Here is a 24,282-nt window from a genome sequence, read left to right as displayed (position 1 = left end):
GGGTGCAGCCTCGCAGAGCCTGGGGTCTGCCCGGGGTCTCCCAGAGGGGCTCACTCATTCCTGCTGCACTCTGCGCCTCTGACTCAGCAGGAACAGAGGCCAGAGCCCCAGCCCGGCCTGCCAGGGGCTGCCCAGTGGCCCGGGCCCAGCCAGGCCGCCGTGCCCGCCAAGCCGGTGCCGAACATCTGCAGAGAGCGCCTGCCCCTCCCCCACGGCCCTGGCCGCTCTGGCCGTCTGGCCGGCAGGCTGTGGGCGCTTCTGTCCCCTCCCTGGAGCCCTGGGCTGTGCCCTCGTCGGGTCGCCCTCCGCCCGTCCACCTGCCTGGAACGCTGCCTCCGGGAGGGCCTCTGGGACTGGCCGGTGACCAGCCGGCCAGCCCCCCCCCCCTCCCAGCCTCACTCAGTCTTCCCATCCGTGAAATGGAGTGCTCGGCCCAAAGCGCCCCGAACCCCAGACTCCATCTCTGCCTCCATCGGGGCCTCAGGGGCTGGGCGGAGGACGTCGTTGGGCAGGCCGGCCTTGGGGCCGGGCCCCACCACCCCGACCTGCCCCAGCGCCCTCGGCCGGCCCCGGCCCGGCTCCCTGCCACGCCGTCCTCCTGCTCCGGCTCCTGGGCCCGGCAGCTGGGCCGGCCTGGCCGCGCTCCAGAGGCGCAGAGCGGGTTAAAGCGAGCGCGGCGGCCGCGGGGCGGGGGCGCGGCCTGGTGGGAAGTGTGAGTTCCTCCCCGTCTGCCTGACAGCTATAAAGGCGCCGCGGGCCGCCGGGCCGCCACTGGGCTGCGCGCCCCTCCCCGGGCACCCCCTCCCTTGGATGCTCTTTGAAGTGGGAGAGGGCGGCGGCGAGGGGGAGGAGGAGGAGGGGGGGGGAGCGGCGGCCGCAGCGTCTCGGGGCTCGGCGCCGCCCCCTGCACGGACGCACCTGGCGCTGCTGCCCACTGCACTCTTGCCCCTCGCTCCAGGACAACCTGCTGACCCCGACAGGTAGGCCTCTGACCCCTGACCCCGACCCCGCTTCTTCCCGCGGCCCTCCTGGGGGCGCGAGCTGCAGCCCACCCAGGCCAACCATCAGCCCAGAGTGGGGCTGGGGGCGAGACTGGCAGAAGCATCCCCCCCCCAGCACCCCTGGGAGAGCCACTATGGAACGGGAGGGGGCCGGTGGGGAGGGGGCTGGGAGCCTCGGAGAGGGGTGCAGGGTGGCCCCCCAGCTCCAAAGCCAGGGGCCGCCCGGAGCTTCTGTGTGCACAGCAGCCTCCCCTGGCCGGCCGGCCGGTGGTTTTGGACCCCAGGGAGGGACGGACCCCGCGTGAGCCAGGCCTGGACTGGAGCCAGCAGCGTCTGGGAGCCTTAATGAAAACCAAGTGTGGGGCCGTCTCAGCACCTGTCTCGGCCGCAGGCAGGAGCTGGGGGCACTGAGCAGCTCGCGGGGGGCTGCCCACTGGGGCTCTGGGCTGGGGTGCAGGCGGAAGGAGCCCTGTGGGGGAGGGGCTGCCCAAGGGCTGGGGTCAGCAGTGGGCAGGCTGGCAGCTGGTGGGGAGGGGTCCCTAGGATTCAACCTCCAATTTCTAGGGCAAACTGCTCCCTAGCCTGGGGAAGAGATGCTCTTGGGTTGCCTAGCTCTGGAAAAACTGCAGGTGTTTGACCTGCAAGGAAAAGTTTGATGGGGGCTGGGAGAGAGGGAGAGAGCAGGGCAGCTCCAGGGTGGGGGTGACAGTCTCTCCTGCCTCCTCTGGAGATGGCTGGATGCTGGGGACAACACTCTGAGTTTGCTTTGGCGTCTGGGGGCTCATCCTGATGCCTTGCTGTGTGGCTTTGGGCAAGTTGACTTCCCTCTCTGAGCTCCATTCTGACACTCAGGGCCTGAAACAAATCCTGGATAGAGGCCACGAGAGGGCCCTGTCCTTCTCTTTAGGAGGACAGGGGTCGATGCCGACAAAGCAATGTGGGCAAAGGGGCTGGGACCGAGAGGGTGGAGGTGCCCTTCCAGGGGCCAGAAGTGGTTCCTGGTTTCAGTCCTGGGGGGAAGGCCGAGTGGTTTGGGCCTGGGGGTGCCGGACTGTCAGGAAGGAGGGCAGCCTGGGACCCTGGCCTGCCAGCTGTCCAGGGCATGGGCAGTGCCTCCCCCCTATGCCATCAGCCCCCGGGAGGGAGGGGCCGCAGATGCCGGCCGTGTCTCACCTGTGCGGCGACAGGGCGCGTGCTCTTCCCAGGCGGGGCTCTGGGTGCTCAGGGCCAGCAGCCCTGCAGGCACCCATCGGCTTCTCTGGCAGCACCCTGCGCTTGGTGGGGGCGGGGCCCCCGGCCCGAGGGGCTTGAGCCGCTCTCAGGGTCACGTGTCCGGCGAGTGCTGACAGGTGAGAAACCGGAGTTGACCCGGCCCCAGTTCTCCCAGCACAGGCCCTGGAGCCCGAGTCCGGGTCCTCTGGCCGCTTCGCCGGAGGCTCCTTCTCTCCTCGTGACCCCCCACAGGGCCCCGGCAAGCCTGTGCCTGCAGCCCCCTCGGCTGCCCCTGGTTTCCCCACAGGCACTTTCCAGGGAGCTCAGGCATTCGGAGGCAGAGCGTGACACGCGACACGCGCACCTCCGCTCTGGTGTCTCAGCCACGGCAGGCATCTCCAGTGGCACCCTGAGCCTGGAGGGCGTCCATCCCTCCCAACAGGGTCTTCCAGGCAGCCATGACCAATTGATCCTAGATAACCTTGCAGCCAGGGGGCTGGGTGGGCCCAGAGGCTTTTCTCCAAGGCCTACCTTGGTCAACTGGAAGAAGGCAGCGGGGCCTGGGCTGGCGGTGACAGTGGCCTTGCTTCCTAGGATGGACGGCAGACAGCCGCGTTCCCGCTGGGCCTGGTCCCTGCTGGCTGTGGTGTTGGTGGCGGGAGGTGCGGCACCTACCGGGTCCACGGTGAGTAGAGTGGCGTCCCCTCGGGCCAGCCCGGCTCCCAGGTGTGTGTCCACTCCCAGTGGACTGGCCTCGGGGGTGCTGTGTGGCACGTTGGGGACCTGTGTCCCAGGAGCTTGTCTGCTCAGAGCCAGCCAGCCCAGCCCCTGCACTGGGGTGCTGCCCACCCTGGAGCCCCTTCCTGATTTGGCAGGGCCGAGGGGCATAGTGTGGGTGGGCTTGTGCCCTGCGGAACCGAGGCTGGCTCCAGGCTGTTCAGAGGAAAGAAGGTGAGGACCATGAGGTCACGGTCCCAGGAAGCTCGAGGTCTTCAGATCTGGAGGGCCCCATGGCCAACACCCCGCTGGGAGTCCCTCTGAGACTGCCGGGAGCTCTGATCCCATCCTGGGGGCGGGTCCTCCTTCTGACAGTCACAGTCGTGGGGCCTCTCTCCCAGGACAACAGCCCCACGTCCAACAGCCTGGAGGGCGGCGCGGACGCCACGGCCTCCTGGTGGGGGGAGTGGACCAAGTGGACGGCCTGCTCCCGCAGCTGTGGGGCCGGAGTGACCTCGCAGGAGCGCCACTGCTTGCAGCAGAGGTATGTGGCCGGGCGCGTGGCCCGAGGCTGGCTTGACGTGGCCTGGCAGGGTGCTGGGGGCGGGCAGGGGCCAGGGTTTCAGGTTTGGGGCCCCTTGAGTGACTCAGGCTTCCCACTTTGGAGAGATAACGGTGTCCCCTCAGGGCTTCGGGGGGACGTGGGGCTCTAACACTGGGGAGGGGCGCTTCTCCCCTGAGTTGAAGAAATGGGGGAGGTGGTCCAGAATCAACACAGTGTTGGGCAGACCTAGGTTAGAATCCTGCTTTTTTGGAGCTGTGTGACCTTGGGTAAGTCACTTAATGTCTCTGAGCATCCTTATCTGTAGAGCGTAGAGTCCAGCTCACATTTCTGAGGACACTCGAGACAGTGCATGTGCCCGCTTTAGTGCAAGCTCAGCACGTGGCCGACGTGGTTGTTGTTATTATTATCTCTGAGAGGGAAGACCCTGTGCCACCTGCTGGGGTTACAGAGGTGACCCAGGTATCATCCCTTCCTCAGGGCAGGGGGTGTAGGAACCACAACCAAGTAACTTGAGCACCTGTCGGGCCAGGTGGTGGTTCCGGTGGAGGGGCAGGGGTTGAGCAGGGAGGACCGAGCCCCTCGGATGGGGGAGTTGGGAGAGGCTTCCGGAACCAAGCAGCCAGAAGCCATCCCCGAAGCTGAGCCAGGGCCTGCTGCGGCTCAGCCCCTGTCCCCGCTCCAGGAGGAAATCCGTCGTGGACTCTGCCAACAGGACCTGCTCAGGCACCTCCAGGCGGTACCAGCTGTGCAGAGTGCAGGTGAGGCCTGGCCCTTAGATAGCCAGGGGGGCTGGCGTCCGGCTGGAGGGAAGGACGACGAAGGGCCCTGGGTTCCGGCCCAGCTGCCGTTATTTGCTGCCCACCCGCCTGCTCTGGACGTGGCCAGGCTGGGGGGACTCCCGTCGGCTCGTGGCGCTCAAAGGGCAGCCTCAGGTTTGGGGTCTGCAGCTGCAGCCCCGCTTTGCTCATGGCTGTCTGGCACCAGTTGCTTGCTGGGAGACTGGACAGCCACTGGGCTTCCTTGCTCCCTGGAACAGCCTGTTCGGCTGTTTTCCAGGCCCCTTCTGTTCCAGGCCTGTGAGTGAACTCTGCCCTCAGGAGCCTGCAGCCTCGGGGCGCCCCAGGTCAGGCCCGTGTTGGGTGCTGAGTGGCTGGGGGACGGAAGGAGGCACCAACGCTGGCCTCTAGGGAGCTCTCCGTTGGCTGGAGGGACAAAGACACTGTGCACCAGAAACCTGCCCAGGGCTGCATGGGGCATGGGGCCGAGAGGAGGGCAGAGGGCAGAGGACAGAAGGCAGAGGGCAGAGGGCAGATGGGGCCTCCTGGGCCGGGTCACTTGGCCAGCCTGGGCCAGGGGGCTGAGCAGGTGGGCTTGTCTCTGGGTGTCAGCATGTCTGTGGGATTCTGTGCAGGGAGCTAGGTCCTGAAGGGTGGCAAGTGGCCATGCCCCTGTGTTGGGGCTACTTGGCCAGCACCCGCTGGACAGGGCGGTCGGGGCCCGACGCATACGCTGGCCCCGGAGTCAGGCTGCCCCGCGTTGGAGTCCAGCCCCAGATCCATGCCGGGTCCTCGGCCAAGCCCCCTGCTGCAGGGCCCTGGGCTCCTCTTCTATAAGTCCTGCCTCCCGTGGGGACACTGATCCAGCCAGCAGGTCCGGGCATAGGCTGTGCACCAGGCCCTGGTCTAGGCTGTGGCCACAGCTGCAGCCACCGGAGTCTCAAGACCGGGACCAGTGGGGAGGCGGGTGGGAGCAGACCGGGCCCTGGCACCCCTTCCTCTCCGCGATCCGTGCAGGGAGATGCTGGAGGGGGGGATCTCCCAGGGGAGACAGGACAGGCTGGCCCCCGGGGAATGGGAGCTGCCTCCCTCTGGGCCCGGCTGCCTCTGCCGCGGCTGCTTCCCGCTCAGCCCGGACCACGTGGCTCCTTGTGCCTCTCTCCTGTCTCCTCGCTTCCCAGGAGTGCCCGCCGGACGGAAGGAGCTTCCGCGAGGAGCAGTGCAACTCCTTCAACTCGCAGGTGTACAACGGGCGGACCTACCAGTGGAAGCCACTGTACCCGGGTACCTGCAGCCCCGGGGCCCCACCTGGGAGCGGGGGGTGGGCACGGCCCCTCAGGCATCCCCCAGGGAGAGAACAGGAGGGCCAGTCGGCCACCGAAAGCAATATCCCTGTCCAGCACAACAGAGATGCGGGGTGGACAGGTGGGAAAACTAAGGCCCAGGGGGAGAGTGCGTGGAGGGGCCCGTGGTGGTCCTGGCAGAGCCGGGAATGGACCCTGGGTCTCGTGACCCTACCCCACGACGTCCCCCACAAGCGTGCGTGTGGGGCCACACTCCCTGCAGATTCGGCCCCGGTAGCAAATGGTGACACTCCCCCCAGTTACTTGCTCCCGTGTGTGCACAGGGCCTGAGGAAGGGGCCCAGAGGACCGCAGTCTGTGGGGTCCGGGACGTGGGGTGGCCACTCCCTCACCCCTTGCTCTCTGGTTGGGGGAGAGGAAACAAGTAGCTCAGGTGACACTGTAAGTGAGTGGGCTTCTCCTGCCCACGAAGTAAGCGCTGGGTTGCGGAGCGGCATGGGGCACCCAGTTGCTCCTGCAGCAGGGGTGCTCCCACATGGGTTTTGGGAGCTGCTCCTCATTCCAGGGAGGCAGAGGGCTGGAATTCTCAGAGCCTTCCTGGCAACTGGCATCTTGGCCCATTGCCTCCACGAGACCCAGCAATGAGGGGGGCTGTCTCAGTGGGAGGGGGCGGCGAGTCCCCTGAATCCAGCCCTGAGCCCCTCTGGCCGGCCTCTCCCAGACGACTACGTCCACATCTCCAGCAAGCCCTGCGACCTCCACTGCACCACCGTGGACGGCCAGCGGCAGCTCATGGTCCTCGCCCGCGATGGCACGTCCTGCAAGCTCGCCGACCTGCGAGGGGTTTGCGTGTCTGGAAAATGTGAGGTTGTTAAACATTGTAGCAAAAGTACCGCTGGCTGGCTTGCGCCGCGCGCCCGCCCGGCCCCGGGGCCCTCCCAGCAGCCCCGTCCTCCTTCCTTCTTGCAGCCCATCGGCTGTGACGGGGTCCTCTTCTCCACCCATGTGCTGGACAAGTGCGGCGTCTGCCGGGGAGATGGGAGCAGCTGCACCCACGTGACTGGCAGCTACCGCAAGGGCAATGCCCACCTTGGTAAGGGGACCCCGCCCCGGGGCCCAGGGCAGGCTCCCGCCCCACTCGGGCCACCCAATTCTCCATCCCTGACCAGGTGGGCGGCTGGGGGCCCTGGCAGGCCCCATTTGGTGAGGAGCAATGAGCGGCTGCTTGCTGAGCTCCAATGGCATATGAGCTGCCGCAGTGTGTTTTGCTTGGGGATTGCATTTAGCTCGTACGGCAGCCTGCCAGGGAGATGTGGGTACTACACTTAATGGGAGATGGGGAAACTGAGGCACGAGTCCCAGTTCTCGCAGATGACCAACGATTGGAACCTGAGCCTGTTGTGTTCTGGGGCCTGGGTCTCCGGGGGCTGGAGGAGGCTCCCCGGCCACCATAGGCTGACTCAGCAGAGCCCTTCCCTTGCCTGGGCAGTGTCTGTTTGCCTCTGGCCCCGTCCCCCGTGGGGGTTGGGGGTGGGGAGTCTGGGGGTGGCACCACTGACTCTTCTGGAGGGTGTCTGAGCCCTCACGGTGGCCTGAGTGCATTTCCAGGTCTTCATAAATGCTTGTGGAATTAGGCTGGGTCATTGCAACCCCCAGACGGGGGAAGGCAGAGCAGGTGGGGAAACCGAGGCAACGGGCTTCGATTGCTTGAGGTTCCCCACGAGCCTGGTGAGTCTGGACTAGAGCCGACCCCCTGAGGGCCCTGTTGGTGTCCTGGGGTTGAGGACATGGCCTTCCCTGCCACTGTCCCCCTGAGTGAGGGGGTCTGCCAAGCTCCGGTTGGCCTGCGGATGGGTCCCAGCGGAAGAGGGCTGGAGCAGGTGGGGGCTGGGTGGGACCTGGGGGTGGCATTGCAGGACCGAGGAGGGCCAGGGCTGGGGAGGAGGCACCTGTGAGAAATGGCACGTGGGCCCTGGTCCACACCCATGGACTCTGGCTCTTCTCATGCGGGAGCCCTGGAAATAAGCGGTGACCCCCAGCGAGACTTTGCCTTCTGAGAGCCCCTTCTCACCATCCTTCCCCCCACCCCAGGGAGAATTTCCCACCTTTCTAGGGCTTTTCCAAAGCGCTTCTCCTCCTCTCTAGACCGCCCCCTGCTGGCGGGAACCCTTCCTTCCTTGGGCCGCCCCGGGACCCTTGGCCCCCGTCTTGCTGGGTGCGCTCCGGGGCTGCCTTCCTGCTCGACGGGGGGGCTCAGTGTTGGGGGCCGACAGCTTTGCTCCCCACAGACCTTGTCTTAGTGGAGTTGTCAGCATCTGTTGGCATCTTCCTCCTACTCTCATGCAGGGCTTCGACTGGAGCGAGCCTTTAAATGAGAATGATGTTGCAGTGGAAATATAAAATAAGGGGCCGGGTCCCCATGTGCTCGGAGCCTCCCAAAGTCAGCCCCAAGTAGGAGCTGCCAGCCCAAGTTACAGATGAGGAAACTGAGGCCCAAGGGCTGCAGTGGAGTGCCCAGGGGACCCTGGGTGGAGGAAGGGTGGGTGGGGCCCCGGCCCCCCGAACCCCCGGCCCCGGCCTAGTTGACCCCAGTGTGTTCGTGGTTCCTGTGCTCTGCCATTGCTCAGGAGTGGGTGGGGCAGGAAGGGGCAGGGGGTCCCGGTCAGCCTGGGTGGCTCAGCAGGGCCTTGAACTCGCTGCCAGGGTGGAGATGCAGCTGTGGGTGGGCCCTGCTTGCCCACGACGCCCGTTGCCACCTGGGCTGCCTTCCCAGCCGAGAGGTAGCAGCTGGTCTGGGCCTGGCAGTGCCGCTTTCGCTGCGGGCATTGTCATGGCAGTGACCGGCGGCCGCCCCCCACCCCCAGGTTACTCTCTGGTGACTCACATCCCAGCTGGAGCCAGAGACATCCAGATCGTGGAGCGGAAGAAGTCGGCGGACGTCCTGGGTGCGTACGGCCTGGGCACCTCCCTCATGGGGCTTACGGTTTGGTGCGGGGCAGAATTTCCCAGTGAAGTTGGTGTTGCTCCTGGATGCCCTCCAGCTGTGTGTGTGTGGGGGGTAGTCGTAGGGAAGCAGAGTTCACTCCCCTGTGTGAAGGACCTTGCACCTGTTTGCCAGTGGAGGGGTTTGTAATGACAGGTAGTGAGTTCCCCGTCACTAGAGTACTTGGTACAGCAACAGCGAGGGGTGTTGAAAGTGGGATCTCTGCCTGCATTGGGTTCCCAGGTTGAGACTTAGAGGTGAGAAAGTCAAGTTAGGGCTGTGAGGAATTAGACAGCCAGTCCAAAGTCATGAGTGACGAGGTGGATTTTGAGCTCAGGTCTGGGGTTTGCAAGTTGATGTTCTTGCCACTAGACTGTGTCTGGTGGGAGTTGGGTCTCTGTGGGGGAGGCTTCCAGCTCAAGGATTCTGGAGTTATTTGCACAGTGGCTGAGGCAGTGAGGCCCTGTCTCAGTAGAGAGATCTGGAAGTTTCCCCGGTGAAGCCGGCGTGGTGGGCCATCAGGCCATGGCAGGCAGGTGCTCTGGGCTTGGGCCCTGTGCAAGGCAGTTGCCAGGGTGTCTCCTCTGACCCCAGGCTGGGGCCCCAGGCTGTGCAGGAAGCTTTCTCTGATGTAGACGCAGCCCCCGTCCCCCACTTTACACAGGTACAGCTCTCCCTGCCGGGCTCACCTCCCTGGTGGCGTGAAACCCACCCTTCTTGGGGTCCCCGGGAGGAAGAGACGCTTTGCTGAAGGTTCTCAAGCTAGACCCTGGCCCCCAGGCCAGAGCACCCCGCCCCACGTGTCTGCCCACTCCAGGCCCTGGCCCGTCACCCTGGGGCTGCTCTGCCGTCCGGCCAAGCGTGGGAGCCGCACGGTGTCACCAGGCCCCTGGGCCTCTGGCCGGGCCAGTTGCTTTGTCACTGGGTGAGCGGGGAGGCATGGAAACCCCGTGTTCCTGAGCTCGCTCCAGAGCACTCGTTCTTGAAACAGAAGCGTGGAAACACCAAGTGCGGCCGCGGAGGGCTGGGAAAGCTGCAGGACGTAAGGCCAATACTGTCAGGAAACAGGGTTTGGACTCGGGCCCTGTTTAAACCCCTGTATGGTCCTCCAGTCCCCCCACCCCCCACCTCTCGGAACTGGTACTTTATCCAGGTTAGTTTTTTGACGTTAACATGTGAAGGGCATTTATCGAGCGGGCACGTCCTGCCCATGGTGCTGTCGGATAGTAGGAATTCTCTGCGCCGGGCCCTTCTGCTCAGGTTGCCGCAACAGCTCCGGAAGCCGAGCCCCTCTGCTCCCGCTGGCTGGTTCCCGGGAAGACAGGCTGTCCCCAGGTGACAAGTCTGCCTCCTCCTGTCCCCTGCCTCTGAGGTTCTCAACACCCCTGCTCTCCCTCGGCAGCCCTGGGGGGCAGCTCTCCCTGAGCAATCAGCTCTGGGCAGTTTCCCCGCTCCCGGGGACAGCGGGCAGACGGGCTGCCAGGACTTTGTTCACTTGCTCCTTTCTGTCTCGAGCCTTCCATCAGGCTCGAGCTGGGGCCCAGGAGTGCCTGTGCCCCCAGGACACCCCAAGTGTCCATCTGCACCCCACTGCACCGAGCGGGTGACTGAAACAGTGCCCAGGCCACCTCTTGGCCAAGCCTGGGCAGGTGGATGGATGGAGAGAAGGTGAGACCCGCCATGCCAGCTCTGGCAGTAAACGTCATCACTGCTGGCCAGCGTGAGTGGTGCCCAGGCCAGCGAGGCCGGGCTGCGGCGTCTCTCTATGTGGGCACTGGGAGGGGTATTGTGGCCCCTCGGTGCTGTCCCAGCAGGGGCACTGTAGTGGTGAGCCTGCAGCCGAGGCGGGCTGGATGGCCCAGCTCTGGACCTGGCAGACCCCTGCTGCCCAGCACCTCCCTCCTGGCCACGGGCCTCCTGGTCCTGCCTGGTCCCGGGGGTGGCATTGGCTCAACACCTCGCAGCCCCTCGGCTCCTTCAAAGGCGGCCTGAATAACAGGACCCAACGGGCCCCCTGCCAGCTATTTTGAGTCGTCTAGACAAGTCCTTAGCTGTTTATTTTAGGCTGATAGGAACGTGCATTTGCATCTCCCCAGCGCTCACTGGTCAGGGGCAAGTGTTTGACATACAGCAACAACCTCCCCCACGGTGCGGGGGACTTCCTGTCCCTGGGGTATTTTGGGGAGGGTGTGGGGGGACAGGTTTGGCCAGAGTCCCCCGAGTGTGTGAGGCCCACTCCCCACCGGGCCCCCTGCCCTGTCCAGCTCCCGTGACCGGCGGCTCTGCCCTTCCAGCCCTCGCGGACGAAGCCGGCTTCTACTTCTTCAACGGCAACTACAGAGTGGACAGCCCCAAGGACTTCCACATTGCTGGCACCGTGGTCAAGTACCGGCGGCCCATGGACGTCTACGAGACGGGCATCGAGTACATCGTGGCGCAGGGGCCCACCACCCAGGGCCTGAACGTCATGGTGTGTAAGAAGGGGGCTCCGCGGAGCAGGGGGCAGGCTGGCGGGTGCCTCCCCCAGAGCCCAGCAGTGGGCAGGGCACCTCGGGGCCACACCACCGCTCCACTCCAGAGGGGCTTCATTCAGCGATCACTGTTACATACTCACGCGTTCATTCACCAAGTCACCCTTCATTCATTCACTCGCTCATTTTCGTACTCATGCGTTCATTCACCAAGTCAATCCTCATTCATTCACTCGCTCCGTTAAGTACTTGTGCATTCATTCACCAAGTCACTCCCTCATTCATTCACTCGTTTGTTATGTACTTGCTTGTTCACTCACGAAGTCACTCCCATATTCATTCATTCATTCAGTTTCAAATCCATTCACTTAGTCTCTTATTTCTTCATCAGTCCATCATTCATTCATTCATTCATTCATTCATTCAGCACTGCTGTTAGTGTCTCTGGTGGACAGGCATAGAGGGGCAGGGGACCTACCCCCTTCCCACAGTTGGGGGGTTTCTGAGCCCCCTTAGTTTCCTGCCCACTTCTGGACACTGGTGTTTCTGCCAGGCCCTCAATGCTGGGGGACCAGGATGGTGCTGGTGGCCCCTGGCTCCTAGTCTCTGCACAGGCCTGACCCCCGTGGACATTGCCTCTGCCAAGCGGCTCAGGGCGCCTGGAGGAGGGGCTGAGGGTGTGAGCGGAGGCAGGAGAGAGCTGGGGCCCTGTGCACCCAGCTTGCCATGAGTGTCCACCCTGGCTCATGCTGGGAGCAAATGCCATAGTGGCTGTAAGGGCTTGTCACTGGGTCGAGGGACATCCAGATGAGCAATTCTGGAGTTCTTTGAGGTCTGTGGCTTTCTAAGATGTTGAGGCTGAGGACGTATGGCAGGGATAGAGCTCAGGCACAGACTGTGGTGACTGCACAATGCCAAGGCACTGTGTGTGGCAGGTCTGCCCGAGGCTGGAGCCAGCCGTTGGTTTAACTCCCAAGCCAGAGAGGCCTCCAATCTGGGGTGCTCCCCACTGCCTCTTGTGATCTCAGAATCCAATGCGAGCTGTGAGTTTCCATGTCTGTACTCAGCTGAGCTGCCCTTTGGCTGGAGGAGCTGTGTGTGTGTGTGTGGTGGGCTCCACTGCCCTGGGAAACAGACTCTGAGAAGGAGGCGTGTGTGCAGGAGGATCTAGGGGTGACCCCAGGAACGACACCCTCGGGGAGGGAGGGAGTCAGTGCTGGACAGAAGGACAGGCTGAGCTGTGAGGTGGTGGTGACAGGGGCCTCTGCCCACCCCCCAGAGGGCTCTGGAGTTGAAGTGGCTCCCCCAGAGTTATCTCAAATTGAGGCTGGGGGCTGAGCCTTTGTCACTGTTTGCAGGCTGCCCCTTGGAGATGGGGCACGACCTTGAGAGACGTAGCTCTCTTTGGCCAAGGGACGTCCCTGGGCTACAGCCGCCCCTGTGCTGCTCGATCCGTCCACTCTGCACAGTCGGTCCTCCCCAGCAGGGAACCACTCCTCCCGGATCCTCATTGGCTCCTGTTTCCAGGGAGGCCCCCCGGAGGAAGGCCAGTGGGGTGAACTGCAGCTGGTCTGAGGGTGCAATGGCATCCATCTGTCCCTCTCCGCCCCCCACTCCACAGGCTCCTTTATCTTGCCCAGCACCTCGGCTGGCCCAGGTGGCTTTCCCGGTGGGGTCCCAGACTCTTATTCTGGAGGGGTCCGAGCCCCTGGTCTTCGTGCCCTTTGCAAACCAAAGCAGCTGCCCTTGTCCAGTTACTGTCCGATTGGGCAGGGGACACCAAGAGACGCCCCAGTGCCCAGCCGGGTACCACATGCGTTCCTCCCAGCACCAGCGCCAGGCAGCAGCCTCTCTGCTCCTCAGGATGAGGGTCCCTTACCCCCGTCGGGCTGGCAACTCATTTCCAGCGCCCGAGCAGACGGGGTGGCAGCTGAAGCTGAAAGTTCGATGAAACTTTTGTCCCTTGGTGGATGTGTTCTCCCTCTGGGAATCAGGATCTCTCGACCCACAGATCCTAGAGTCACGGGGATGGGAAACACAAACCCCCCGGGGGGTCCTGGGAATGACAGCCACGGCCCCTTCCACTTCTTGTTCCCCAGGCCTGTGCGGTCTACCTGCTGGGGGCTGAGCACCGTGTCATGCTCCTTGGGGCGTGTCTGGCAGCAGGGAGGGCACTCCATGCACATCCTCACAGGCTGTTAGTGCAGCCTCACTTTCCCCTGCTCCCTCCGTTTGGTGTTTCTGGGAGATGCGGTGTGTGACAGGACAGTGGACGCCGTGGTCACGTGCCCACAGGCTGGGTGACTATGCCCAGTGTGAGGCCTTGTGGTGGGGGGGCCGGCTGGGGCTCTGTGGGCTGGACGGGCCAACTCAGCCTCCCAGGGTGGAAGGCAGCTAGTGCCCTCAACTTCCGCCGGGGGCTGCGAGGGTTCCCGAGGGCCAGCTGCTGCAGGTCGGACGGACAGTGAGGGCATAGCCAGGGCAGCCATGGTGAAGGGGGCTCAGGCCGTTGGACCTGCGAGTAGCTTCCATCCAGCCCCCAGGGCTACTCTGTTGACGTAGCCATTGAGCCACCACTGGGCTGATGAGGTCAAGGTCAAGTGGCAAAGCCCTTCTTCTGTGTCTCCCTGTGGTGGTCTGAGTTCTGTCAGGTGCACTGAGCTACAAGGTTGGAAGGCCCCAGCAGTGCTCCACGGTAAAACGGAAAGTCCAGGATTGGGCAGGGCCAGGGCCAGAGGATCTTCACCTTCTGTGCCCACTGCATAGGTCTATACGCTCACATCCTCTCTCCCGGACTGACTTGTCCACAATCTTCCAATCTTTTCCATCCAGGCCCCAACAACCAGCTATGTCACCTGCCACCGCCCCTGAGTCGATGTTTATTCTGACTGTGGTCACTTGGCTTTCCTTACAAAGCAGAGGGCCACAGGCACTGCCTGAAGCCCCCCAGGAGAATTTTCCTTCACTGTTTTATTTTTCTGGGCCCCCCGCATGGCGCTGTAATGAAGCAGTCATTTTCAGCTCGCACCCTCATACTGAGCTGTCTCATCTCTGAATCAACTTTGTCCACTTTCCTCCCACCTTGTTGCATCGCAAGCGTCCCCCAAGGAGCCCCGGCTGAGGGCTGCGAGAGAGATGCAGGTGCGAGGGTCTTAGACGATGCAGAGATTTGGTTCATGGGCTGATGCAGCTTTCTTCTGCCCTCTGGCCCTGGCCGTGCCCAATCCTGGACTTAACATTTCCGTTTTATCCTGGAGCACTGCCGGGGCCTCCTGACCTTGTAGCTCAGTGGACCTGACAGAACTCAGGCCGTGGCAAGCAGCTCTGGCTGCAGGGGTGGCTCAGCGTCCCAGGGTCAGAGCCTTCCATCTGTAGCAGGGCCAGGAGGCCGGAGGGCTCTTCTGTGATGCTTGGTTCTTCCCTGCAGACACCATGGCCCTGCTCCAGAGCCCTGGAGGGCACCGTGATCTTCCCACGGGGCTTGCCAGGGTCTCCTGTGCCACGTAACAGGGACTTGTGTGGTTGCAGGCCTGTGAGGTCATCTGGCCCAAGGGGCACGGCCGCTTGCGCCACAGCCTGGACCTGCCCCGGAGCCCATTCTGCTCAGGGCCCCTGCAAAGCTGACGCCCTTTATATCTCCAATATGTGGACTGGAGCAATGTTCCCAGACATGGAATATGCTGTCTCCGGAATTCTTCTACATGGCATGCGTCGGGGTGGGGGTGGAGGTTGGGTACAAGGTGCAATCATTTGCCCTTTCCTTTCAAGGGGATGCCCCGGTGTCCCCCAGACTAGTGAGCTCTGAAATTTTCATTCATGTGGGGACTGCTGAATCTTTCAGGGTCAGTGGTCCCCTGGACTGCCTGTGTTTCACCACGTCTAGCGTCCCTGCCACTTCTTGCTCGTCGGGTCTGGTTACCACGGTGCCATTGATCTGGAGCACCGAGGCCTTGCTTGCCCTGTGGGGTGACCCGGACCCTGTGTATTGGATTGTGCAGAGGGTGGGGCAGAGTTCACGGCCCACAGTCAAAATCCCAAAGGGGCACTGCTGTACACCCCACAGGAATGCCAGCTGCCTCTGGGCCTCCTTAACAGAGATGGAAATGCAGGTCCTTGCCTGCTGGGTGGCTGTGCACCATCAGCCCGAGGCCCGGCCAGTCTGCTCCCGGGAAGACCCATATCTACCCAAAGCTGCTCCTGGAGCCACCGTGGGCGAGCGTGCAGTTCAGTCGTGTCCTCCTGGGCCTGGCTTGTTTTTGTAGGGAGTCACGCCGCTGAAGTAAATGACGGGGTTCACCACCCCTGAGCCCTTCAGGTCTCTAAGCGTGACACCAGTCTCTGTTATCTTCTCCAGGATGCCTTATTGGTTTTAATTTACTATCTCAGGCGGGGGGGGGGGGTCAGAGTTCATGTTCAGGGGCCACCACTCAGCTTTTCCCACTATGATGGTTCTCACCCCATAGGCCATGGGGCCAAGGTGGGGGTTCAGCCAACTCGCAGTTATGCATCTGGGTACGGGGGACATGACCGTGGGGTGCGACTGTGGATCCAGCAGATGTGCAGGGGGCCAGAGAGCCACCCCTCGCCCTGCACGGGCCCTCTCCGTCCAGGGAGGCAAAGGTCATGCTTTGGGCCCCCGAGTATTGGTGACAACTCGGGCCCTGGTCCTCAGAGCGCTTATCCACTTCTCCAACGTGCCGTTAGCCGAGCAAAGGCCGTGGGCCTCTGGGGAACCCCCGGGGGGCCTGTGGCATGTGCACGAGCAGTGGGTGCTCCCCGGGGATGGGGCCTTCCCCTCGTTTAATGGATCCTGGGTCTGCAAACTGGTTCAGACGCGGAGCTTGGTTGGAGGGTGGTGCTTCCCACGGGCAGCTGCCCTCGGCTCCCCGCCATCCACCCTTGATTTCTTTGGATTTTGTGGATTGAGCAACACCTGTTCTGGGCCTGTCTTCTCTGCCCCTGGGGCACTTTGTGTTACAGGTGCACAGAGGCCTCTGGGCTCGGGTACCGTGCTGCCCGGTACCTGGTTGACCGTCACTACTATCAGGGAGTGCTGCTCTGCGAGGGTGTTTCCTGCCTGCAGAGGACCCTGGCACTGCCCCCAAGTGCCCATCTAAAGGCTCTGGTGCCCCCTCACCATCACTTTTCTTTCCATGCTGGAGAATCGAGGTCCTCCAGGCCTCCGATAGAAAACAGGCCCCTGGGGAAGTTTCTAGCCTTTTGATCACTCTTCTGTCAGCTGTCCCAGCTTGCCCTTCGCTTGGAGCCGGCCACTGTGTTCTCCAGGCTTCCAGAAACCATCCGCGCAGTACGCAGGCCCTTTGCCCTAGGGTTTCTCCCACGATCCTTCGCCCTGAGAGGGCCTCCCACAGGGACCGCTCTCCCCGATCAGATTTTCTTCTGGTCTTGGATTCTGGCACTCAGGCCCTTGCGCCCATGTGCTCTTAGCTGCTCCTGCAGTCCCCCATCTGGGCCAGCGTGCGGCTCGCCCCCAGCTGTTGGCCTGGGGGAGGCGAGGCCTGGAGGGGCCCGCTTGGTCTCGCAGAGCAGTGGCCTGTGCAGCCCCTTCGAGCCAGGGGAGGCGCCGGCCTTGGATAGGGAGGACAGGGCACGTTTTCAGGCCCGGAAGTCCAGAGGGTGGGGGGTGCTGGGAGGTTTTGAGCTTGTCGAGCCCATTGACTCAGGTCTCCCGGGCTGGGACCTTCCTCGGTTTCTCCGGTACTTTAGGGGTGCGGCCAGGGCTGGAGCCTTTTCTGCCCTCCAGCTGCAGGGCACGCGAGCATCCTCATGTCTCCACCCTCTGGCTTTGTCACCCAACTCCCTTCCAGGGGGCTCGGCTCGGGGTTCCATGCGCTGCCAGTGGTGTCCTCCCATTGCTCCTGACTGGCGGAGATCCTGCCCCAACCCCACTTTGGAGTCTGCTTCCCACGACCACTCCTGACACCAAGGGCCTTGGGCTTGGGCCCCTGGCGCTCACTCATCCCGCCCCGGGGGTGCTGCTGGGACAGCCTCAGAAACAGCCCTCGTGGGGCGAGGGAAGTGCTGGGGCCGGGGGAGAAGCCAGGCTGCAGTGCCGTCTCAGCAGGGGCCTCAGCCCTCCCCCCAGGGGGCTCTGGAGCTGGGACAGCCCCTCAGGGTTGTCCTGGAGGGAGGCAGGGGTCCTGGGCACAGCGAGGACGGTGGAGTGGCAGCAGCACGTCTGGCAAGGAGGAGTGTTAGAATTTAGAATTGCTGACATGGTGATTGGAAAAAGATCAGCTTGACCATGTTTGAAGAGTTTCCCATGTACCATGCACCCCTCTTGCCTGCCCCCAGGGTGGGCCACTCTCGGGCCCTCCGGTGGTGTGGACATGGGCTGCCCCTGGGGTGCAGGTGAGGCCGGCAATGTGGCCGCCTGCTACGGGTGGGACTCAGCCAGGAGCCATGGCAGGCAATGCTCCCAGCAGCCCATGTCCACAGGGGCCCCTAGGGGACAGGCCCAGCATTGCTCTGCGAGGGGGCAGAGGAGTTTGGGGGAAGGGGCTGCGGCGAGGTTTTGGGGCTGGGCTCCCGCTCCTTTTCCCTCCCCAGGTGTGGAACCAGAATGGCAAGAGCCCCTCCATCACCTTCGAGTACACACTCCTGCAGCCGCATGCCCACCCCAGCCAGCCGCTCTACTATGACTTCCCTGAGCCAGCCTCCGAGAGCGCAGAGAGCCAGGAGCTGGACGGGCCCGGGCTGCTGGGCTTCGTCCCGCACAACGGCTCCCTGTACAGCCAGGCCTCCTCAGAGCGTCCGGGTCGGGGCCCTCCACTGCGGGGCCGCCCCGGCTCGCGGGTCAAGCTGGGGCTGGGCCGGGGCAGGGAGACCAACGAGGTGTGTGAGCAGGCCGGCGGCGGGGCCTGCGAGGGACATCCCAGGGGCAAGGGCTTCCGAGGTAACTGGGCGGAGTGGGGGCTGGGGCGGGGGCTCCTCGGGGAGAGGGGCCTGGGGGACAGGTCTTCGGTCACCTCGTGTCTGCAGGAGAGGTTCACTGTGGGGCCCGTGCCTTAGGACATGCACGGTGCTGAGGCCTTCTCCTCTGTCCTCCTTCACATGCATTCTTGGGGGCAGGTCCCCATTTAGGGAAACAGAGGCTTGGCAGAGGAAACGACTTGCCCAAGTCAGCCCACCATGGAGGAGCTGGGCTTCAAGCCCAGCACAGTGGGGGCCCACACCCCCACCCTGGCTCTTTGGGTGGCTGCGACAGAGAGGAAGGGGGGTGCTCGTGGGCTTTGAGGCTAGTGGGGAGACACGGAGACAGTGTAACAGGGTGTGGCAAGAGCTCAGGCAGGAGGAGAACAGGGAGCCAAGGGGCCCGGAGGGGGCTGGGGCTCCAGTGCAGATGGGGGGTGGCAGGGAGGGGTCCTCGGAGACAGGGACCTCTAATCCAAAGCCTCAATGAGGACAGCGGGTTGACAGATGACGGGTGGCAGGGGTGGAGCCGAGATGTTTCAGGCAGAGGCGACAACAGGAAACAGGGAGAGCGTGTGGCAGGCAGAGGTGGTGGACACCCAGGCAGGTGGGCACAGAAGGCTCAGGTGAGGGGTGGCTGGAGGATAGACCAGACTTTAGACGAATCACCTACATGCACTTGGGGGCAAGTTTCTGAGCCCCCCCCCCCCAGAGGCTTTATGTAGAAGAAACGTCAGAGGTCGACCAGAATCCCCTTTACAAGAGATTTTTCTGGGTTGCCTTGGACAGTAATGTGTCCACTTGAGGATCTCAGCCAACTCTTGTCCTTTCACGGAGCAGAAACCTGCCTCGGGAACTTGCTAGCTCAGCTCCCTTGGGTCCAGCCCCACTGGTCCGAGTCCCCCCCCAGGGTGGCCCTTGCCCCAGCACAAGGGGCGCTTGGGGTTGAGTCTGCTCTCGCTCTGTAGACGGCAACGCCACGGGGACAGCTCTCGCGGGGGACAAGGATGACCAGGAGGCGGATGCCCACTTCACCTCCCGGGAGTTCTTCTCAGCCAACGCCATCTCCGACCAGCTCTTGGGCACGGGCTCAGACTCGAAGGAGCACCCCCTCAATGAGACGGGGAACAGCATCTTCGCACAGGGAGCTCCGAGGAGCCCCCCGGCCGAGAGCCTCTATGTCGACTATGAGGAGAACGAGGGGGTCGGCCCTTTCCTGCTCAATGGGTCCTACCTGGAGCTGAGCAGCGACCGAGTCGCCAACACCTCCTCCGAGGCCCCGGCCCCCAACGCCAGCGCCAGCCTCCCCGCCTCGGCCGGAAACAGGACTCACAAGGCCAGGTAGGAGCACCTGCCCTGGGCCTGGCCTCTGTCTAGGGGCCTCTGGAGGGGCCAAGGCCCGGATGGCAAGGGGGGACCACCCACATGGGGTCTGGCCGGAGCCCCTGGAGGTGGGTGAGAGCCAGCCACCCTTCCCAGCGTCCCCCGAGTCATAGGCCTGTGGTTGGGTGGGCCCAGTCCGCACGCTGGGCCTGTGGTAGGAAGCCCTGCTCCCAGCACCGATGTCTTGGAGCCGAGGCCGGGTGGAGCAAGCTGTCGTTTCTGAGCACGGGTTGTGAGCCGGCACAGACACCACTTTCCATAAGCAAAGAAACATTGGGTCCTCACCATCATCCTTTATGTCAGGAGCAGGGCTCGGGGGCTCAGAGAGGGTGAGTGATGGGGCCCTTCGGACATGAGGTGGACACTGCAGGCAGTTTCCCGAGTAGGGGGTGGCTCGGCACCCACCTTCACCGCGGGCCCGAGAGAGGAATTGGGATGGATTGAGAAGGCTACTCAGCCAGGGGCCAGACCCTGGATTGTGGGATTAGGAATGAGCCCTTCTGCGGCCTGGGCTGGGTCTGCCCCTGGGATGGGCCGTCGGACACCCAATCTGGGGCTCCAAAGCCAAGGCCGTGGCCTCGGATGACTGGGCAGCCAGGAGCCCCCCTGGGCCAGGAGCTGGCTGGGAGCATGGTGGCCCCAGGCCTGCCACCGTCCCTGCTGGAGGACCATCCCCAGTGACAAGCTTCCTGGGCCTGGGGAGGCCACACCCTCCAGGGGTTTCCTCACTGCAGGGGTCCCCGTGCTTTCCCCGGAAGCATCATGGCTGGTGTAAATGGACTGAGCCGACTCAGCAGCAAATGCTGTTGGGTGGGGCCTGGAGGCAACAAGGGCCCACGGGTCCATTTGCTTTTTTTCAAAGACCCACCCAAACCTCTTGACTCTAAACACCAGAATGGATTTGTCCACCCCAGGGGACAAAAGCTGCAAGCCCACCTCCCTGGTTTTCACACAAAGTACCTGGGCTGTAGTAGGGCCCCAAGGTTTTGCAACTGTTGGCGAAGGTGAGTGGAGTGGGAGGTCCAGAACTTTCCAGGGGCCAGACTCGGTCTTCAGGCTCACCCTGACACCTGCACCCTCAGAGTGCAAGGCTGTGCTTCAAGAGCCCAGGGTCTGAGTGCAAGGGTGTGGCTCGTGGGAGATGGCAGGTGCCCCCGAATCAGAAGGTGAGGCCTGGCCCTTGGTGGTGAGAGCAGGCAGCTGGTGAAGGCCTGGGCCTCATCCCTGCCACCGGCAGGGGCCCTTTGCCTCCTTGGACCACCGAGGGGATGGAATTTTATCCCAGACTTGAAGCACACACTGAGGACTTGAGGAGTAGAAACGTATAATAAACTGAGCCCCCAGGGTGGGGCAGGGCTCCTTCCAGGATGCAGGACCCCGGGAGGTGAGCACGGCCAGATGCCCACAGTCGGGGAATGCCCTGAAGAGGCCTGGGCCCCCCAGCTCCATCGGGCTGTGGCATGGAAAATTCCCCCAGCCGCCCGCTCAGATATTCAGGGATTCCCCTCACTGCCTGAGCCGACAGGAGCCTTCGGGTCCCCGAGCCAATGGTCTGTCCTGCCCCCGTTCCAGCTGACTCACCCACATCCCTCGTCCTGAGGGACAGGGTGGATTTCTGAGCCTGCCTGGGGGGCGTTGACACCAGGCGAGCCCCCGAGTGGGTGAGTTGGGGCGCTCCCCTGGATGGGCTGCCCCCGCCGGGGATGCTCTGCAGCACTGAGGACGGCCTGAGAGACGCCAGGCCAGGGAGGCCGTGGGGACGCCCCCAGGCCCAAATCGCCACGTCCCCGCCGCGTTGTCCAAACACAGGAAACTGTGTCTGCTCGAAATGAAGGCGAAATCAAAGGGGCAGCCCAGAAAGGAAAGGCTATTTTCATCTTCAAACAATCAAGGGAGGGACCACGGCCGGCTGAGGAGTCACTGGGAGAACCAGCCCGAGCCCAGGAGACGCGGCCCTCCCAGAAGCCGGGGTGGGGGAAGGAGAAAAGCCTGCTCCCCAGGGTCGGGCCCACGCAGAGCCGGTTGCCGTGGACGTCTCCGGCCTGGGGACCAGATGGGCCTGCACCCCCTGGGCAGCTGGGCCGAGACCCCACCTGACGAGCGGTTTGGAGCGGCCAGCGAGCAGGTGTCCTCCCTCCAGGTGGAGACCAGAGAGGGGGCTTCTCCTCGGGACTGGGTGAACGCAGGGGCCGGCGCTGCTCGCCGTGCAGACACGGGCAGGGCTTTTACCGTGGGCTGGGGGCACTGTGGACACAGCAAATCTGTGAGGACCTTTTGGGTTATTTTGAGCCGGGCCTGCTCTCCCGCCTGGGTGGGGTCGGCTGCGCTGGTGGGGGTGGGGGGGTGCCATTAGATGAAGATGGCGCACTTTTCCCTAGGTGGGGCGGGGCACCTGCCGGAGCTTTCCAACCGTCTCCTTTTGTGGTTGAATGGAAACGTGGTCAGCCCGGTGCCGTGTTTTCTGAGGTTGGCTTAGGGGTGGTCTTCAGTGTCCTTCTGCCCCCACAGGCATCGGTCACCCAGGAGCAGGGTGGGCAGTGCGGGTGTCACGGGCATGGAGATCCGAGTCCCCAGATCCTCTGTTCTGAAATAACCAGGACTCGGCGTCCTGTGCCCCTTGGGTTTTAAAGTTTCCTCTAGTGTTTAAGAAGCAGGGGGGGCTTCCCCTCCCCCCCGAAACCTGTGGAAAGGCTGGAGCAAACCCCTGGCTGGGACACCAGCAGGCGAGGGGCCCGGCAGGCTTTGGAGAGAGCCACAGGGCAGGCGCTGCTGCACGGCCCCCCGGGCCCCCGACTCCCTGCTCCCCACCCCATCGCGAAGTTCATCACACCAGGCCCGTAGCCGATGACTTTCTGGGGCAAGGGTCAGAGTTCTCCCTGGACTGGGAGCCTCCTGGGGAAGTTAGGCCAATCCAAGCAAAATGGCGGAGATCTGACCCACTTGTGAAACTCCAGAAGCCCGGAAGTCAGCACAACCCACAAAGAATAAACTCCCCAACAAACCCAAGTCAAGGTCTTTACCCCAGAATGGACGGGAAGGCCGTTTAGGACAGGCGTCCAGGGCAAGCGTCCAGAACCCACATCCCGCCGCTCGCACTGTCCACGGAGGTGAACTGAAAGCCTGAAGAAAGGACCTGCGGGCTTGCCCGGGTCTAGGCATGGAGGCGGGTGTTGGCGCGTGATCTCCTGCAGCTCGACCCCTCGGCCTGCGGGGCTGTAGTTGGGGCTGTGCAGCTGCCCGCGGGGTCCAGCTTTAACATGGAAGTGGAGGCCTGGGAGAGGTCAGTGGCCAGCGAGCGTCTACCCTGCCCGGGCTCCGGGGGACCCCAGGACGGAAGCCAGGGCTGGCCCTGTCCGCGCCGGCTGTGCCTTGAGCAGACAACCCCTAGCCACAGGCGTTGCAGCCACTGCTGCCACTTACTGAGTCCCACAGGAGCCTGCACGTTGGGGTTTTGGAGGGGGTCTAGGCCACCCACTGCTCAAAGCAGCAAGGTGTCCAGCAGCCGTTGGAGGGGCTGCCTGCTTTCCCCCAAAGACTAACAGCCAGTCACCGGCTGGAGCCCACGGGCTGAAACGTGTGGGGGCACCTGGGGGGCACGGCTGCACTCCCGTCTGCAGCTGAGCTTTGCTGTGTTCATCAGTGGCGGCCGAATGGCTACTGTCCCCACTCAAGCAGAATCCCAGCTGAGAGAGGCAGCAGGAGGGCATTCTGGCACATTCTCAGCACAAAAGACGGGTTCTTAGGCCCCTTCTCGGGTGGGAGGAAGGAAGCCACTAGCTGCTGTAAGGAGGCGAGCAAGAGGCCTGTGTGTGGAGGGAGCAATTAAGATGTTGGGGAGCCTCAAACCCTTCGACCCCCTCGTCTGGAAGGAGACACCAGAGCGTCTGTGCCTGGTACGTGTTCTCTGATTCACTGGGATGGAGAACGCAAACCTCCGGTCAGTCCTGGGATGTGTCCGCTCGTGGGGGCCACCCTGTTCTGTCTTAGATGGGGCCCAGGACAGGTGTGGTGCTGCAGGGAGGCCTGGCCGCCCTCCATCACTGCGCGAACGCGCCCGAGCCCTGCGGCTGTCCCTGCGGTCTCTCACCCCCTCTCTGCTTGACCTCGTCTGCAGGACCAGGCCCAAGGCCCGCAAGCAGGGCGTGAGCCCGGCGGACATGTACCGGTGGAAGCTGTCGTCCCACGAGCCCTGCAGTGCCACCTGCACCACAGGTACGGGGCCCCTGGCCGCACCTGCAGAGCCCACCTCCACCGTGCCGGGAGCCCAGACGGTCCCTGGGGGACTCGTCCAGCCGTTTCTTCATCCGGGGGGCAGTGCAGTGGGTCTGGAGGAGTTTGGGCGTCAGACAAAGGCACCCTGTTCTCATAGGCAGGGCTGGGACCCCTGGGGATTATGTGGCCCACCCCAAACACTCCCTCGTCTGCTGCCATTCGTGTCTTGTTCTTGTCGGAGCAAGGCTTTTTATTTCTTTTGGTTAAAAGTAAGAAATCTCAGGGGGCAGGGGTTTAACTGTTGATTATAGCAAACGTAGAAGGGGGAAAACGGACACACGTCGTCTGCGACCGAGGGAATCGGGCGAGTTCTGGGCTCCGTCAGCAGGGCAGGGGTTCAGAGAGGAATGGAGACCCCTCCGTGGTGCCGGGACGGACAGACGCATGTGTCCAGTGAGCGTGGAGCTGGGATTTGAAGCTGCTGTCTCCAGGGGCTGGGCTGGGTCCGGGTCCGGGTCCGCTGTCCTCTGGGGCTCCCTTACCTCCAGGGGGTGCTGCGGTCAGATGTTGAGCTGGGAACTGGGCCCTGGGGCTTTGGCAGTGGTGGCAAATTGTGGGGAGGCCCCAGTGCCAGCTCTGAGCTTGGCTTTTATCCACACTTGGGGCTCCTTGCTTGTTTTGGTGACCAACTCGGGAGAGGGGCTGTGGGAGGAGCTGGGGAGGGGG

General features: G+C 63.5%; 1 protein-coding gene across 2 annotated transcripts in view; it reads left to right on the top strand.

Moving 5' to 3' along the window:
* Positions 1 to 850: 850 nt before the first annotated feature.
* ADAMTSL2 (ADAMTS like 2) overlaps positions 851 to 24,282 on the top strand; it is a 35,922-nt gene continuing 12,490 nt past the window's right edge. The window contains exons 1-12 of one of the 2 annotated variants that reach the window (XM_037797380.1): positions 851 to 980; positions 2,808 to 2,898; positions 3,332 to 3,474; positions 4,178 to 4,253; positions 5,453 to 5,555; positions 6,296 to 6,441; positions 6,544 to 6,667; positions 8,439 to 8,519; positions 10,852 to 11,027; positions 17,599 to 17,944; positions 18,930 to 19,302; positions 23,459 to 23,556. In XM_037797380.1, the coding sequence (XP_037653308.1) occupies positions 2,809 to 2,898; positions 3,332 to 3,474; positions 4,178 to 4,253; positions 5,453 to 5,555; positions 6,296 to 6,441; positions 6,544 to 6,667; positions 8,439 to 8,519; positions 10,852 to 11,027; positions 17,599 to 17,944; positions 18,930 to 19,302; positions 23,459 to 23,556 (1,756 nt within the window). In that variant the 5' untranslated portion in view covers positions 851 to 980; position 2,808. Of the gene's footprint in view, positions 981 to 2,807; positions 2,899 to 3,331; positions 3,475 to 4,177; positions 4,254 to 5,345; positions 5,556 to 6,295; positions 6,442 to 6,543; positions 6,668 to 8,438; positions 8,520 to 10,851; positions 11,028 to 17,598; positions 17,945 to 18,929; positions 19,303 to 23,458; positions 23,557 to 24,282 lie in introns of those variants that run through there. The other variant, XM_037797381.1, reaches the window with a different exon arrangement.

This window comes from Choloepus didactylus, chromosome 10, assembly GCF_015220235.1.
Source record: "Choloepus didactylus isolate mChoDid1 chromosome 10, mChoDid1.pri, whole genome shotgun sequence".
Lineage (NCBI taxonomy): Eukaryota > Metazoa > Chordata > Mammalia > Pilosa > Megalonychidae > Choloepus > Choloepus didactylus.
Note: the sequence above shows the minus strand (reverse complement) of the source record. Positions and strands in the feature narration are given on the sequence as shown.